Source organism: Triturus cristatus, chromosome 4_1, assembly GCF_964204655.1.
Source record: "Triturus cristatus chromosome 4_1, aTriCri1.1, whole genome shotgun sequence".
Taxonomy (NCBI): Eukaryota; Metazoa; Chordata; class Amphibia; order Caudata; family Salamandridae; genus Triturus; species Triturus cristatus.
Genome location: NC_140585.1, coordinates 553,397,566 through 553,414,000, shown reverse-complemented (window position 1 = coordinate 553,414,000; position 16,435 = coordinate 553,397,566). Strand labels below are relative to the sequence as shown.

The following is a 16,435-nucleotide window of genomic DNA, read 5'->3' as shown; positions in this document are numbered from 1 at the left end:
GCTATAGAAGCATCCCTAGAGCGACAAACTGGCAGGAATAAATAGGGAATGTTTTCTGATAAACGACTGATATCGTAAGAATTGAAAAAACATAACCAATGCATAATTTTACTTTATGCTTTCTGGTGGGCCTACACACCCAACACGCAAATACATCTGGTTTAAACTATGAGTACAGTTGAAGAAGAGCTGAGTTTTCTTTCAAGTGTAGACCAACTGGTGGACACGAGACGGGGAGTTTATTTTCTGTGGCTTTAGGCTTATCTTGGGATTTTTCATGTAGTTATCTGCCTTAATCACATGTAATAAATAACCTTTGGTTTATTCTTAATAAAAAAGACTTGACTATGAATAGACAAAAAGAGATCCAGTTCTACTTGTGAACAGCATTTGGTAAGAAATGACTGGTACCAACTTTGAAAATGAGTGTTTCACTCCAAAAATGGCCATCGAGTGTCTGACTTTAGCCCTTTAAAGCATTCACACAACCCACATAACTTTTGTTTTTCAAAAGTACAACACATCTTAACGAAACGTTTTAATAATTACCTCATTGTACGGATTAGGCATTTATTTTTTATGCACGACATTCCAAGTGTACAGGGACTTTTAAGTCACGTAAAAAGAAATGCTATTTTGAGATTTGGATCCGATCTCTCTGTGTCTTAGTTTTCGCAACCAAAAAAAGTTGTCCTTTAGCAATCAAAAGCATAGGAAAACGTTTCCGGCGACCATCCAGTTGTAATTTGTGTACGTTTTAAAATCATTGTCCCAAACCATGAAGAATGAGAATCTAATTAATGCTTGCCATTTAATAAAATGTGTGGTGCTTATTCGATGGGAAAGACCATCTATAACAATCTTGTGTGAATTTTAGTCAGTTGCCCCAGCAATATACCCATCCTTCATCAGAATGATTCAGTCAATGTAGGCTGACACTTTGGCAATGCTGCTTCTTAAAAACACTTTTATGCAAATACGTGCTTCAGCAGAATCAAGATTCTGGATTTTTTGGGTGAACAAAGAAGTGACAGTTTTGCTCGACCTCTGCTCCTAGCCAATTTTTCAGGAAGATCTTATAGCAACTTCTTCTGCAGTAATCGTTTTAGTGCAGTGTCAGTTCCTCATGAATCGTCAGAGTCCTCTTCTTGCTGATTTCTTTTCTGTCAAGGAAAAATTCACTGTTAAAGGAGTTGCTCAACATAATGCACAGAAACTACACCATCCTGCAAACAAACATGCAAAACCAGGTAAAATGTATTCCCAATCTTAGGTCATGGTTTATCAATTGTTAAAGATAGTAACAAGTATTACTTTCCCTGGAGTTGGTATTTTAGGTAGCCCAGTAGGATGAGCGTCAAGTCTTACGGGTGCACATTAAGGCTTTTCCTTTACATGGCTGATGTATATAAATAGTAATAGCGAGGGGCAGAACTTTAGCAATTTGGCTTCACTGCTCCTGGGTGGCTCTTCCGTGAGAAGAAGAGTGTTGCTGCTGCTTCTTTTTGTGGCAATGTATTTTTGTCCTCTTCAAAATGTTGATGAGGCAGAGGAACAGAAGGAGGACTTTGATCTTATCTAGCCACTGACGAGATTTAGTGCGGCAACTACTTTTGCGGTCATCTTTAGCCCTAGCCATATTAGATTTGGGCTCTCGCTCTTTTACTGCCTTTGGATTCATCTTCAGCCATTTGTCGATCATATCTTAAACAAAGCATGAACGCCGACTTTTTAGGGGTGACCTGATCACCTGCACTGCATCAAATTTCTTTCCTCACGAGATGAAGAGAGAAACTCTGGACCCGAAAAAACGGAACTGCAATCTGGACCCAGAAAAAATGCAACAGATGTGGAGGTGGCTGCTTTATAGCTCCAGTGCTGTCACCACAAGTCCACCTCCAGTGCACAGATGGAGCCAGAGCCATCTCCCATTACCCGAGAGCAATGGCAAAAGGTTATAGATCCAGGCTGCACCTGGGATCTTCAAAGGTGAGGAATTTGCAGGAAGAACTATTCATCAGAAACCACAAGGATAACATAGGAGGCAGACTAGAACTCGTCAGTCATGGAAAAGGACCAATGAGCTTAGAAATATCTACAGATTCACCTTACTGTTCCGCTCCCCTTCAATGCTCTCTATAGTGCTCTTTGCAGCTTCGTCCGTCCTATATCTTTTACTTTAACCAAGAGTTTTTTTTTTTACATTTTATTTATATTTACCCATCAAACTGATTTTCGTTCTTGCAAGACTGAAAGAAAAAGCTCCTCACCTTCTATAACAATCTCTCAGGTGGATACTCTATCTACCTGCACATTTCCCACCTTCTGAATAATCTGTAAGCTTCAAAGCTGTGTGATGCCGGTAGGGGACTCTGGCTCAATACTGGCACCAGAAGCAATGTCTGGTGACGTCAAAGCTGTAACGCGCCCACCCTGGTGCTACAACACCAGTTTCCATCTATTTTTTTTAGCCTTGAGGTGAACAAATGGAGCAATATCAATCAGCTACAGTACAATGCAAAACACTAATTGGAACCTTATTAACACTTTCCCTGTACATCCATTCAGCAGACCGGGAGGTGGGTGGGATCGGTGAAGAAACTGTAGGTGGACTGAAGCTCCAGAAAGATTGTTACCTAAATTAACTTTTTCTTTTGATGGATACTTCCACCTGCAGATTCCTCAACTCCTGAATAGATTCCCCAAGCAATACCTTCTGGGGGGTGAAAGGGGAGGAGGGGGTTGGGGGGCTGATGAATGGTCAGTTGAGGGAATCTTGCAGAACAGATCTGGCAAAGTGTCCATCTCTGTGCACATCGAAGTCCAAACTGTAGTGTTTCTCGAAGGTGTGCAAGGTTGCCCACATTGCCACCAACAGGGCCCGCAAGGGATCATCATGGTTGTCTGCGTGCCACAAGACAAAGCTGTTCCATGTCCTAGAAAATACAGATTTTGTGGCAGGGCACCGAGCAGACAAGATGAGGTCTACCACCACATGTGGCAGGTGCAAGGAGCCTAGGTATCCCCACTCAACTTAAAGGCACTAAAGTGGACGATCTGAAGTTTGAGGTGCACAGTATCCCTCACAACGGGGAGAGGAGATCTGCCCTGAAAGGAAGTTGAAGGTGTAATATAGGGAGAGGTTCAAAAGATCTGCGTACCACATCCTTCTCAGCCAATCTGGGGTGAAAACAATGATATGTGCCCAGTCCTGGAAAGTCTTACTCAGAACCCGAAGAATCAAGGGTATGTGTGTAAATGGTTAGTGAAGCAGAAAGCACCACTTCAAATACCCCCAAGGCTTCCCTAAACAGATACTAGAGGTCTGGCAATGAGCATTTTCCAACTGGGTGAACAAGTCCAGCTGCAGAGTGCCCCACAGGACAAACATATGCAGGACTACTTCTGAAAAAAGATGCCACTCGCGATTGGCAAGATAGAGTCGGCTCAGGTTGTTGGGTCTGACATGCAGCAACCCTGCCAGGTATCTGCCTGTTAACAAGATCCCTTGACTGTGTCTCCAAGACCACAGCCTCAACGGCTCCTGAGGGAGGAGTTCAGACCCTACTTTCTCTTGATTGTTCACATATTGTTATGGACTCAAAGTCAAGGAATTTCTGCCTATGTAATTAGTGTACTGATGCAGAGAAGCAGGTAAAGGCATTCACCAGGAAAGGATAAAGATACTCAAGGTAAAGCACAAGAACAGGATGTAAAAGGCAAAGCAACACTAATGAGAGCAAACAGGGAACGGAATCAAGAATGGACAAACACAATAGTTTACCACTAGAAACAATGCTACTGATGTTGAGTTGGTTGCTTTACAGCTCCAGTGATGTCACCACAAGTCCACCACCAGCTCACAGATGGAGCTAGAGCCAGAACGTTTCACAGCAACAGGGATTGTCAATGTTTCTGTACAGATTACTCTTAAAATAGTCACACTGCAAACCCCATAGAAAAGAGGCAGCTGTGATCCTGTGTATGAACCCTGGGGCACAAACAAGTATTGTAATTACATACACGTGACAAGCCCTAATGTGTCTGGCAGGAGACATAGTGGCAATTCCTACCTAAAAAAAATAGAAATGTCACACTGTCACAGTAAAGGACTAAATATAACTCACAACAAAGGATGGCGAAGGAATTTCCTTCCCTGCCCAAAAAGAATAAATGTATACACAAGTGAGGCAAAATAGCACACTTACCAAACACACAATGCCAAGAGGAGTACACAGAGCAAGCAATTGGAAGGAAATCTAAGAGCTGTAGCAAAAAGCCAGGAGCAGGGCATTCAAGAAAAAACGAAGGAAACAAACCAGGCAAGTCAACCACAAGGATTCTAGGAACTGTCGAAAGATTGGCACGTTAAGGGAACTAGAGACTGCAAGAAACATACTGAGAAAGGGAACATAAGCAAGGGGCAAATCTTAGGCGACTGGGGGCAAAATACAAGAGCTATGCAACAGTCCCAGGGGCTGCATATGACCGTAGACCAAAGCCAGAAAAGGGAGTAAGGAAAAAGCAAAGCAATGCTGGGAGAAATCTCCAGCAAGCACAACAGGAACAGGACATAGGCTCTGGCAGAAGCATTGCAGAAATTGGTTGGAGAAACAGGCAAAAAGAGTTCTGGTATACAGAGGTTTAAACTTCAATGCAAGAAGGAGTTTCAGGCACTGGCAGCTTATAAGTTGTTTCAGACTGAAGCACACCCAGGGCAGAGTCACAGGACTAGGCAGTACAACACTAGTTACATGTGAGGACAATTCCCACTTAAGTATTGGAAGAAGGAATCCAGTGCTGAGGAACAACAGCACTACTCAAACTGAAAGTATTGCAGGGTCTCTATGAATACTAGTCTGTGTATTATGGGAAAAGTAGTCCATAGAAACAAACATTTTTCAATGAGTCCAAAAGTGAAATGGGAAGCAGGCAGAAGTAATAGAGGGAACCTGGATCACATTGCACAGGCCACCAAGTTGGCAATATCCAGTCCCCATTTAATGATAATAGCCACCCCAAAGACCTCCAAACATGGGCCTTAAGGAAATCCGGAACATGAGGGACAACTAGCTGGATCATATCCCACAAGCCATGTGAATAACTGGCCAAGAGGCACCTGGCATTTAGAGATTTTAATGCCATACTTCCAGTAGAAAAGATTTTCTGGCCCTAAGCCTCCAGGAGCATAGACTGCAGGGGTGTTTGGGAAGTTCCTCACCTTCCCTTAAGTACAAGCTGCCTGGATCACCAAGCTTTCTGGAGAAGTGTGTGCAGACAAGAAGTGGGGTTCCCCTGGAGCAGGACAATAATGTCTTACGAGTAACCTATTCACTGCTGGGGAAGGAGTGAGTAGCTCTCATGTAGCAAGTACTGGATCCTGCAGAGCATTACTGAAGGGGAGCAACGGCTCAGAAGACATGGCAGAAGCTGCAGCCCTGGTCCAGCTCCTCAGCGGTTTCCAAAGGTGTAAGTGGGTTAGTGTCTGCTCCAAATGGGTCAAAGAACGGTGTTCATAAGAGACACTTCTCAGCAGTATCTCTCCACCTTCAACACTCTCTGGGCCACTCTTTTAGATCTGTGACCCTCCGTGTGGAGCACTGGCTCAGAGTCTGTAGGAGCTAGAGGTGCTAAGCTCGGTTCTATTGAGGTCTAAGAAGGTGGGGAGGCATCAGCATCGTACTTGGAGGTGGAGCCATTTGCAGTGCCAGGGGTGACGTCACATATTTCTGGAGGTGAGCTGGGGAGGCTGAATGGCGCTGACCTGAACAGCATAAACCTGGACATGCAAAACAACCCCATAGGGCCCAAAGACATTCCGGAAGGGATCACCCTCTTGGAGAAGATGCTGGATATGGTGTTAAGGAATGTCACCGGGTCTGGGCTCAAAGCAAGGCAGTCGGGGGGACAGCTGCACGGGTGCTGAATGTCACTCAGGCTGGTCCGATTCAGCCAGAACCGCCCGCCATTGGCACCAATTCAGAAGGCTCCAGAGGCCCCAACGTCGGCTCAGAAGAAGATCCTTTGGGAGTAGGTGGGGCAATGGGCATCTGAGTGACTTGCCACTTGAGAAGTGCTTTTTGTGGTTCTTATGTTTCCATCACATGCTCTAGGAGTGCAAAGTAGATGATAAAGAGCAGGCCCTGGAACGAGGCAGACTTCATTTGCCACTACAAGCCCACACCCTAAAACATTTTACTCCCCTCTCCTTAATTGCAGAAATGCATACTGAGGCAAAACTCACATGACTTGGAGTAATGATCTGATCCCATGCACCACAGGCAAATAGACTGAAGGTGGGTGATGGACATGTGTCCCTTGCAATCCCTTCAGGGCTTAAAGCCTGAACACTTTGTGGGAGACATCCTAGTACTATACTTTATTTTGTATTTCTGTATATAATGTAGAGCGCTGAAGTGGCGAAAACTCTCAGAGAGCGAGCTCTGGTTCTGCGTCGAAAGAACGGAAAAAGGGAACTGAAAACATTGTACCAGGGTGAGCGCTATATGGCTTCAGTGACATCCCAAGGTGTCACTTGCAGTTCTAACACAAAACCAGCATCCGTACCAAAGAGCTTTGAAACTTCTGGATTCAATCAGAGGCCTGGGATAATTCAACGGGTGGGGAATCTGCAGGTAGAAGTATCCATGAGAACTTTTAAAAAACAAGAATCATGACAGCAATGCACGCACTTTGTTAAGAGGCTCACTTACCAGTTTCAGGAAGTCAAGCAGTTTGTGAGCATCCTCTCCAGTGGAAAGATCAACAAAGTCCTTGGGTAGTCGGTAACTCAGGTATGGACTTGGCTGTACTGTGACTTCACTGGTTGTGCAACGCAATGCAGGACAATCCTTTAGTGAAACAAACATATTTCTATTGCAAAACCGATTCTATGCTACCCGTTTGCAGAATGCTTTACAATCAGATCATTAAACATAAACTGGGATTCAAAACATGCATTCGCCTCTACTAGTTGAAAAACAAAATGTGAGAGAACTCTATTGAAAAAGGTTACTTAAAACTTTGAGACTGCCATACATAGATTTATTTAGTCAACTACAGCAGTAGGCATTCTGCTACCTCATGGCAATAATTCTCTGTGGGTCCATATCTTTAAGTCTATTTCTATTCAGGGGCAGCACTAAGAAACACTAAAAAAAGATTAAATTACATGAATAGGTAGTACAAGTCACTAAACAGGTTTGGACACGATGTACTCCATATCAACATAACTTACTGCTTCAGAAAGAAGAATACGATTCAATCCAGTTTAAGAACATATACAGATAACTGGAAGATATCTACTATGGGAGAACTAATGTTACTGGAAAGGTAAATCACTTTCCCCATAATGTGAAAATATGATTCTCAAACTTTTAAAACTAAATGACAAGCAAGAAAGAGGGAAGGTCTATGTTATTTTTTTTCTGTGCAGAGTAATTCAAACATAAAGCTTTGTCAACTTCCCCACTGACATTTGAAGTTACAATCCGTGTACAGTGCTCGATATACTATGCATTTCTGTGCTTTCAGCAGCTAAACACCATGGGGTGTAACATGAATATATGTGGAATCAAAATATCACTGGGAAAAATAATAATGTTAGAGCCAGCAATATAGCCCTGGAGGACGCAACAATGATGTGCCATTGCTAGAGTGGCTAGTGACATTACATGCCCATTTCTTAAAAATCTTTTTTATTGGCATTTACGTATAATAGGCCCCAATTTGGGGAAATAACAAGTATCAATACTGCTTAATACAGTTGTAACAGTACCAAATTAGAGGGACAATTAGTACAGAAAAATAGAAAATACAGAAAATCACCGGTATATTAAGTGTAGGCACACAGCATTCCCCTCTGCATGTAGTACGGCATTCAAATTCCATTTCCCAATATTCAGGTTGGACACCAGCATCCCCCCGGTCAGTGTAGCCAAAAACATATCAACATCTTCAACACATGGTAACAAACAGGCTCATGTTCCAGAACCAGGTGTGTGTATTTCAGGCTGAGTACCCATCCGTCCGCTCAACCCCAGTGCGGCTGGCTCCCCTCGCGTCATCTATCCCTCTTTCTTGTGTGGTACTGTGTTCCGTATCCCACGTTTGCGAGCCCGGTTGACTACCTCCATCTCTCTCCCTGTGCATACCCTCCAACAGTGCAGCCCAAACCTCCAAATCCTAGTGCAGCTTATCCCAACGATCAAGCTTCATGTGTACCTTCTCCACTAGCCCCCACTCAGTGATGTCCCTAAACCATATTGTATTACGGAGGGACCTTGTGCTCAACCACCCTATGTCTACTCTCCTCTTTGCTAACACTAGAGCGAGCTGTAGAAACTTCGAGTGCATTTTTTCACCCTTGGGCTGCTTGACAACCCTGAGCAAGCACGCCTGAGGGGATTACTCGAACGCCAGCCCTACCACTACTCGCAGCCATGTAACAACTGCCATCCAATACACCCTACTTTAAGACATTCCTGGGTCCTGTGCAGAATGGAGGAGCCCTCCTCCCCCTACATCTATGGCAGTCAGCACTTCTGCCTTCATACATGCAATTGAGTATAATAAGCAGTGTGTGAGATGCACACAATTTAAGTGTGCAACCTTGAATTTGGCGTGGCATAGGAGTTTTATACATTTTTAAAACCAGTTCAGAACTGATCATATTTGAGAGAGTAGAAGTGTCACCACATTGATAAAAACAGCCACTGCAAAAAAAAAAAAAGTGCATGGTCGGGAATACTAAATTCAATGACACGGAGAGGAGTCAAAGGGTTTTGTTGGAGATACATTCCGGATACATTTTCATAAATGTTACACAATAGTCGACGTAGGGAGATACTCGAAGAGACATCTGAAAAGACTAAATATTTTCCAGGCAACACTTTACTGTGCCAATGTTAAGTTCCTCTTTAGCCATGAAGACAGCAAAGTAAAGGCTAATATGAATCCTAAAGAAAAGCTAGTACAAGGCTTGCTACTTTCCAGGGAAAGAACTCCTAATAGACTGACGTAGTAGAAGGGTGGTTAGCTGCAAATCGGCAACTGACAAGGACCATGTCTCTAGGGTGTGCATCTGAGCCTCTAAAAGTCAAAAGTGAACTGGAAGCACGGCGATGGAGAATGAGCTCTAAAACAGAAGCACCAGGGGACATTCAAAAGAACCATACACTCTTTGCCGAGTCAAGAGCTAGAAGGATCACTTCCAAAGGCAAACAAGAATTCACAGAAGAGAGCCAAACAAAAGCCCCAGGCCAAGAAGAACGCATCCACTTGGGAACCCTCTACTGCATACTCCCCGGAATCAGAGGTTGCAAATGATCTGCCCAAGTGGTGTAATGAAAGGACAGGAATCTGGTCCACAAGCTGCTGGGCCCATTCACACTCATTAGATATCAGGTTAAACTGACTCAAAGATTCTATAGGTCTGCTCTCAGTCCTCGCTAGGTGTGCCATGGACAGAAGTGGCCCAGATCCAGGGTGTCAATGTCTCATTCCAAGGTGAAAAAGCTACTCTACTTTACATAATGCATCACCACAGTCAGTGAGGTTAAGCAGGGAACTGCTTTGCATCAACTGAAGAAAGGCAGCAACCTCTAGAATGCCGAGCTTCTTCTGTGGTGCATTTCATAAGCAGCTGATCAAATTATGTTCCACATGCAAGCTCCAACCAAGCAGCTAAGCATCTGACGTGAATGCGACCACTTCAGGACAAATAAACCTAAAGGCCTGCCCTTCTAGGGTTATATACAGGGATACTCCACTGAAAGCCGGCACATAAATATGTGAGCGGTCCCCAAAGGGTTCATTCTAATGATAGTGAAGTCTTTATTGAAGGGTTTCATTTTACACCTAGTGTAGTGCTGGCAAGAAGATGCAAACTGTCATGAATCCCACTGAGTTGGGAAAATACAAAAGCCATCAGAAATGATCTACCAAGAACCATGTCCATTCTGAAAGGTGCAACGAACTCTCACATAGAGCAGATATCCTTTCACCTCTGCAGTATCAAGCACCCAACCGATTATCTGCAAGACCAGATGGAAGTCAACACTGGATGCAACTCTTTCAAGGGAAGCTTGAATGTTTTAAAGCCAGAACACAGGCGGAGCTAGCTGCCGAGGAGCATGACAACATCCTTCTGAAGCTCGCAACAGTGTGGCCCTGGTTGGTGATTACGGCCCGCCCGCAAGCAGAGTCTCCAGTCCCTCGCAGCTGGCCCGTGCTGCTGTGTCATGCTTCCTCCAATGACTTGCCTGCTGATGATGGAGGGGTGCAAAGAGGCCCCTGCCACAGAACTGAGATCGCGGCTGCAGCATGTGGAGACTGATGCCGCCTCCGCCCAAGTCCTGCTTACAGCCAGTTTGTTCTATGAACCCGGAGGGCGTACATGGCACAACCGCCCCCACCTTTGCACTTGACTTTGTTACCTGCATGGGGGGCCCCTGAAGGTGTAGAGGCCTTTGCTGTTGTGTCCTGGCTGCGGGAAGACATTGCCTCGTTTCATCTGCAGATTGACATCATGGAGACCTGCCTCACAGAAGTGGATGCTCGTGTTGATGGCCTCCCGGACGGGTCTTTGGAGGTGGGTGCACTGTGGAGGAAAGTGACTGACATGGAGGACAGGAGCAGAAAGGACAAAGTTGGTCTATCCAGCCTTCTGGAGAAAATGGAGGGAGCGCACGATTCCTTTGTGACTTTTTGCCAAAACTGTTGGATTTATTCTTCACCCTGAAACGGAGATACAGTGGGCGCACAGGGTCCGTTCCTGCACCACCTCCTCTTCCACACAGCTACCGAGGCCCATCCTGGAGTGTCTTCTGTGGCATCAGCAGGTGCAGTAGATTATCATGGTGGTGAAAAAACACGGCCCTTATAATGTGAAAACAACCAGATTTTGATTTCGGGTGACTTCTCTCCTGATATCAACCTTGTCTGGATGAGATTTCTGGCCTTGCGACTACAACTTCAGAAGAGGGACATCTGATACAGCCTTCTGAAACTAGCTGTGATGCTGATAACTGTGGATGGCAGGAATTGGGAGTATGATGACCTGGAAGACCTACAGAGAATCCTGGACCCATGGACACCTTTGAACCACCTGCTGGTCCATCATCTGCTGTCACGGTGATAGAGGATCGACCACCTAACTCCCAGGAGGAGCGACAAAGGCTTGAGAGAGGCACCAAGCGCTGGTCTTCGGATGGGGGCAACCAGCTCCACAAGTCTTTGGGTGATCCAAGGGACAAGTCAGACTCAACGCTTAATGCTTAGGATGTTTGCTTCTTTGACTGCTTGCAGCCTTCCTACGGCTTACCTTGGCCCTGATGGTCTGCTGGTGCTACCCGGCTAACGCCCGGTGTGGCACCGTAGAGCTCTGCTGTTGCTCCGCTCGCTCAGATGGCGTCTGGCTATTGGACTGTTGTGCTGAGCCTGGCCGAGACTGTCCCTGTGTTGCCGACTGGGCCACTTAGCAATAACATATACAATGTCCTTGGTTTCTTTGTTTGAATTTGCATTTTCGGTTCTCACAGTTGTTAATTACAATGCTGGGTCTCCGGACCAACTTATCTGCCTTGTCTGTTCTGTCATGGATAGCGTGGCTGAGATTTTGGGTACCTCTCAACCTTGGTTACCACTATGCGGGTGTTTGACCGCTTTCATACACATGCAGTCATTAAAGAGACCCCCCCGCCCCCAGATGCCTTACACATGACACCCTCACAAAATGAGGCTGACCTTTTCTTTGCAGATTGCCTCTCTTAATGCAAATGGCCTGACCCATTACATTAAAAAGCAGAAAAGCCTCTCTTTTCTACGGACACACTGCCCAGATGTGGCATTTCTCCAGGAAATGCATCTGTCCCCCACTAAGCATGATATACTTAGACGGGATTGCGTGGGTACAGTGATACATGCCAGCAGGATGCAGGTATCCCTCCCATTTTGAACTACTTCCTTGGACCACAGGAAGAGTAGGGTGGCCATCTTGTTTCATAAGCCCCTGGCGATCCACACACTTCAAATGGCGAGAGACCCGTTGAGCAGATGTTTTTTGCCAAGGTCTGGATTTGTGATGAATCTTTGATTGTGGGATCCATCTATGCTCTGAGGAATTCCTTACCACACTGAATAAACTCCTGCTTTCCTTTGGGATGTCCAGGGTGCTGATGGGAGGTGGACTGGAACCTGCCCTTGGATCCATACCTTGACAAGTCTGGGAACCATACAATCAGACAGCCCCAAGACAGGTTTATCCTATCTGACATTATTGTTGACCATGCCTTGACAGATACTTGGCGTTGACGCACCCAAGGGACAGAGACAACACTTACCTCATGTGTCCATGATACACATTAAGATTGGGGGAGAGGAGATTAATTAGCCGCGGTGGAGGAATGGGTGGAATCACTATGTGAATGACATGGTGCGGGAGGGTGAATTGATCCCCTTCGATGCTCTAATGCGTGATGCTCATCGGCTGCCTCAATCGTAACACTGGCAGTATGGACAGCTCATACAGTCTGCACATGCGCTGGGTGCCCCCCCTTTCGATATAGTTGTTGCAATGCATTCTGACTTGGAAAGGTTAAAGGGGTACTATGGCGGGTCTGTACGTAACCCTGACCGACGTCTTCTTTTCACGCCCTATTGCCCATAATTTGCATTGTTGGTGGGAGCAGACGCTAGACCTCTCCATATCTGAGGAAGATTGGCAGAACCTTTTGGAAGAGCATGACTGCTTTCTCCGGGAGGCCAGGTTACAATTTAGCTATTTCAAGGTCTTGCACCTCTGGAACTGGACGCCGGAACAACTGTGTACAGCGCAAATGTCAGGAGGCGTCTAGTGCTGGAGGTTTGGCACATCAGGCTATGATATTGTACATGTTCTGTGGAACTGTTCGGTGCTTTCGCACTCCTGGGGCTCTGTTGGGGAGCTCATGACTACACACCTGGGGCTGGCTCCACACCATACGGGCAGTCTAGTTCTGCTTCACGGCATGTCCATATTCCCGGACTTAACAAGTCATGGCAAACAGTGGCTGGCTACAGCCCTGGCAGTGGCAAAGGTGAATATCTGCACCACTGGAAATCATCTATGCTGCCATCTCATAATACATGGCTCGCTGACATACACAACATGGCTACTTATGAGTGACTTATTTATAAGCTCAATGATCAACTACAGAAGTCTGAGGAGTTCTGGGGTCCCTTCCTATGGGGATAACTATGAACATTGTAATACTCGGCCTGGTTCCATACTTTGCACCCGTCCCTTGGCTACTCCGGGGTGGGTGGAGGCTTCATGGGGAGCAGCCTGGGGGTCTAGCACTATGATTTATCCATCCCCTTCCCTTGCGCCAAACTCTGGTCCTCCCATTTGCCCTTTCACTTGGTTCCCACAGGGGACTTTCTGGTCCGTATCGTCTTTGTTAGGAGGAGATTGGTAATGTGTTATGTTATTTTTTGTGTTCATTGTCTTTTCAGGTACTCTCATTCCTACAATGTATTAGACTTGCCTGAGCTGCCATTTCTGTATCACTGGTACAGAACGTCTGTATCTGAAAATGTTATGCAAATTTAATAAAGAATTAAGATACAATTTTTTTTTTAACAAGAGCATGGAGAATTTGCGCACACACAGGGCAGACAAAAGCTTCTGTCCTTATTTGGGCCTAAAGGTCCCTGAAATATTTTCACTTGCATTGTTGTCTGTCACTTTTTCCACAACAACCGTGCTGTTCCTATTTTCAAGGTGAGTAGTAAGGCAAATGGAATAATAATAATGACAAATAAAAAGAAGTGCCATAGGAAGCTGGGTTACCACAATGGAAAAAGTCTCTTACCAATCTGATAAGCTAGCTCCTAACCAGGCTACCAATTTTTCTCAGCGACAAACGCATCTGTCCAGTTGTGGCGATTTGGCACAAAATACAGGCTTTCCATAGCAGGCGTGGTAAGAACACAGGCAGCACCAAAACAAAATCTGGATTGAGTAACCACTCATTAAATCAACATAAACCAATTTAGTAAAATTAAATTGATCTTTCATTTCAAGCAGCAACTAGTTACCCATTTTCCTTTCAGAAACGCAGTACAGTTCCCAGCTCCAGTCTGACAGTGTCAACATTTTCCAAACTTCAGAGTCCCTACTTTGAGTGTGTAAGAGGAGGCAGAGTCGTTGATCCCTCTGCATCCACAACAAGATCAGTAAATGCATCCACACTTTCTCATGTTACAGTTGCTTTCTAGTGGGAATTAAACTCCTCCACTTATGCACTCTTTCAGGACACCAGCACATACTAAGTGGGCATCAGTTTCACCACTAACTTCCAAATCTAGACTTCACAACCGAGTGCAAACCAGTTCTAACTGATCTGCTACACTTGAGTTCTTTTCTTGCATATTTAGTTCTCAGCGTTAGAACCAGAGGTCAGCTACACTGATCCTTCTGAGAATATGGTAGCGTCCTGTCTTGGGTGGCATTAACCCTCTCACACAGTACCAACAGTCTTTCTTCTGCTTTAAGTTCTATACTACATATGATTGGGATCTGGCTGTCTTCTTGATGTGTACAGACTTTCAGGTCTGTTCTGTCTTTTCAGCAAAACACAAACTTCTTAGATCTAGTGGCAACAGCAAGTCATACATAAACTCCAACTGCTTCTCTCTGTTTTTTGGCATATGTCCAGTTTGTTGTTGTACTTATGGTCAGGGTGACAGTCTCCACAGCAGGTGAAGATAGCAAGTGCCTTTTGAGGCTTCGACATTTTAAAAAATCTGATATTTTAATACTAGCAGAGGTCGGGGAAAGTCCCTTTCGGAATCTCAACCTCAAACCCTGGCCTGCTTACTACAGGTTTCTCAAGTATAGCTAATATTCTGCAATTTGAGTGGCCAGTTCAAATCTTTTCAAAACGTTACAACTCGAACAGGTAACATGTGATGTTCCGAGGCATGGATATTTGTATTCCTAAGACTCCTGATAAAGCAATTCTGGTCTCACCCAAACTAGTCTGATGACCTATGCCCTCCATGACCAGGCACCCCAGCAAACAGGCCTGAATTAGATTTTATGTCTATCCTCCTGAGGTCATGCTGCCATTTTGAGATCCAGGTGAAGTGCCCCGCAATCATAGTCTGAAAGCAACTCTTTTGGAAGCCAACTTGAGATCATTTGCTCCCTAGCTCTAAGCTGAAGACAACTGTGAGGTAATTCAAATGCCAGGCCCAGATTCTCTGCTAAGGTACCTCACAGAAAGGAAAATGCATGGCGTGGGCCTGTGAGAAAAGAAATGTAATCCATTCTGTTTGAGTGGGTGGTGCAAGCGTGTGCTGAAGCCCACATGCTCACTGAACTGTGCACCAGCCCTTACCCTACACTTAAATATACTAACATGACTAGTCAATCATTCTCTACTTTTCAAAGGAAACACATGCACTGTAAAACTGGTATGTTGTGAATCCAGTGAAATGAAAAGCCTCTGGGAACAATCCAAAAAAGGTGCAACTTCTTACAAGTACCCAAGCTGAAAGAGGTGCAAGATATACGGATATTAATAAGCTACCGCCCCTTCATTCAGAAATCCTAACACCCTTCTCCATATTAGCAAATTGTGTTGCATGGATGTTAGTAGTCCATTAAAGAGATTTTGACTCTGAATGGTGATCACTGACGAAAACTGCTGGTATCTTTTCAGGGTTCCTCTATCCCTAGCCTGGTGACCTGAAATGATATAGCTTCATTTGCTTTCACAAGGCATGATATGCAGTCCCACATTTTCCTATTGCACTGAGATAAAAGCTCATGGCTGAGCCCAAACTCTTCTTCAACCGCTTAGAGGTTCCTCAACTATGCTCCCAAACATGCAATCACAATAAAAGTGCATTTTGACAAGGATAGTGTGGCCATCAACTGAAAAGTCGACAGATTCATCCAGGCAACGCTTGTACCCCATGAATCGTGTCACAGCATCAAACAGGGCAGGTTTAATATTTTACAGATGCTTTGAGGGTCCCATCTCGTTAACCTAAATGTAATCAAACGTTGAGAGGAGACAGGTTAGGTATGAACCAATTAATATGGTTATACCACAAGTTAAGGCAAGAAAGTTACAAGTCCACAGGGAAAAACTACATAATGTGAAAACTTTCCTGCCCAGTGCATCAAGTTTCTTCAACTCACTGTCCAGGGGAAGAGAGGAAAAAACATGACGGCAAGTTTTCACCTGGGATGTCTAGATGGCCCTTCAAAACCTGAGGTCTCCAGGCAAAGGATGGTACTTCCTAGTCACCCCTTTATTTATTGTTGAAATAGAGAAAGGCTTCTCTGTAATGGACAAAAATAGTTTAGTGAGAGGAAAAAGTATAGATAATACAAGAAACTTGAAGAGGAAAATTTAATTAGTGAGAACATAAAAATAAGGAC

The 16,435-nt window shown here is 44.8% G+C and overlaps 1 protein-coding gene across 1 annotated transcript in view; it reads right to left on the bottom strand.

Annotated features, from left to right (window-relative positions):
* Window positions 1–556: 556 nt before the first annotated feature.
* CDC123 (cell division cycle 123) overlaps window positions 557–16,435 on the bottom strand; it is a 424,883-nt gene continuing 409,004 nt past the window's right edge. The window contains exons 12-13 of the mRNA XM_085652872.1: window positions 6,714–6,851; window positions 557–1,163 (exon numbers count right to left, since the gene is read on the bottom strand). Of these exons, the coding sequence (XP_085508998.1) occupies window positions 1,125–1,163; window positions 6,714–6,851 (177 nt within the window). The 3' untranslated portion in view covers window positions 557–1,124. The remainder of the gene's footprint in view (window positions 1,164–6,713; window positions 6,852–16,435) is intronic.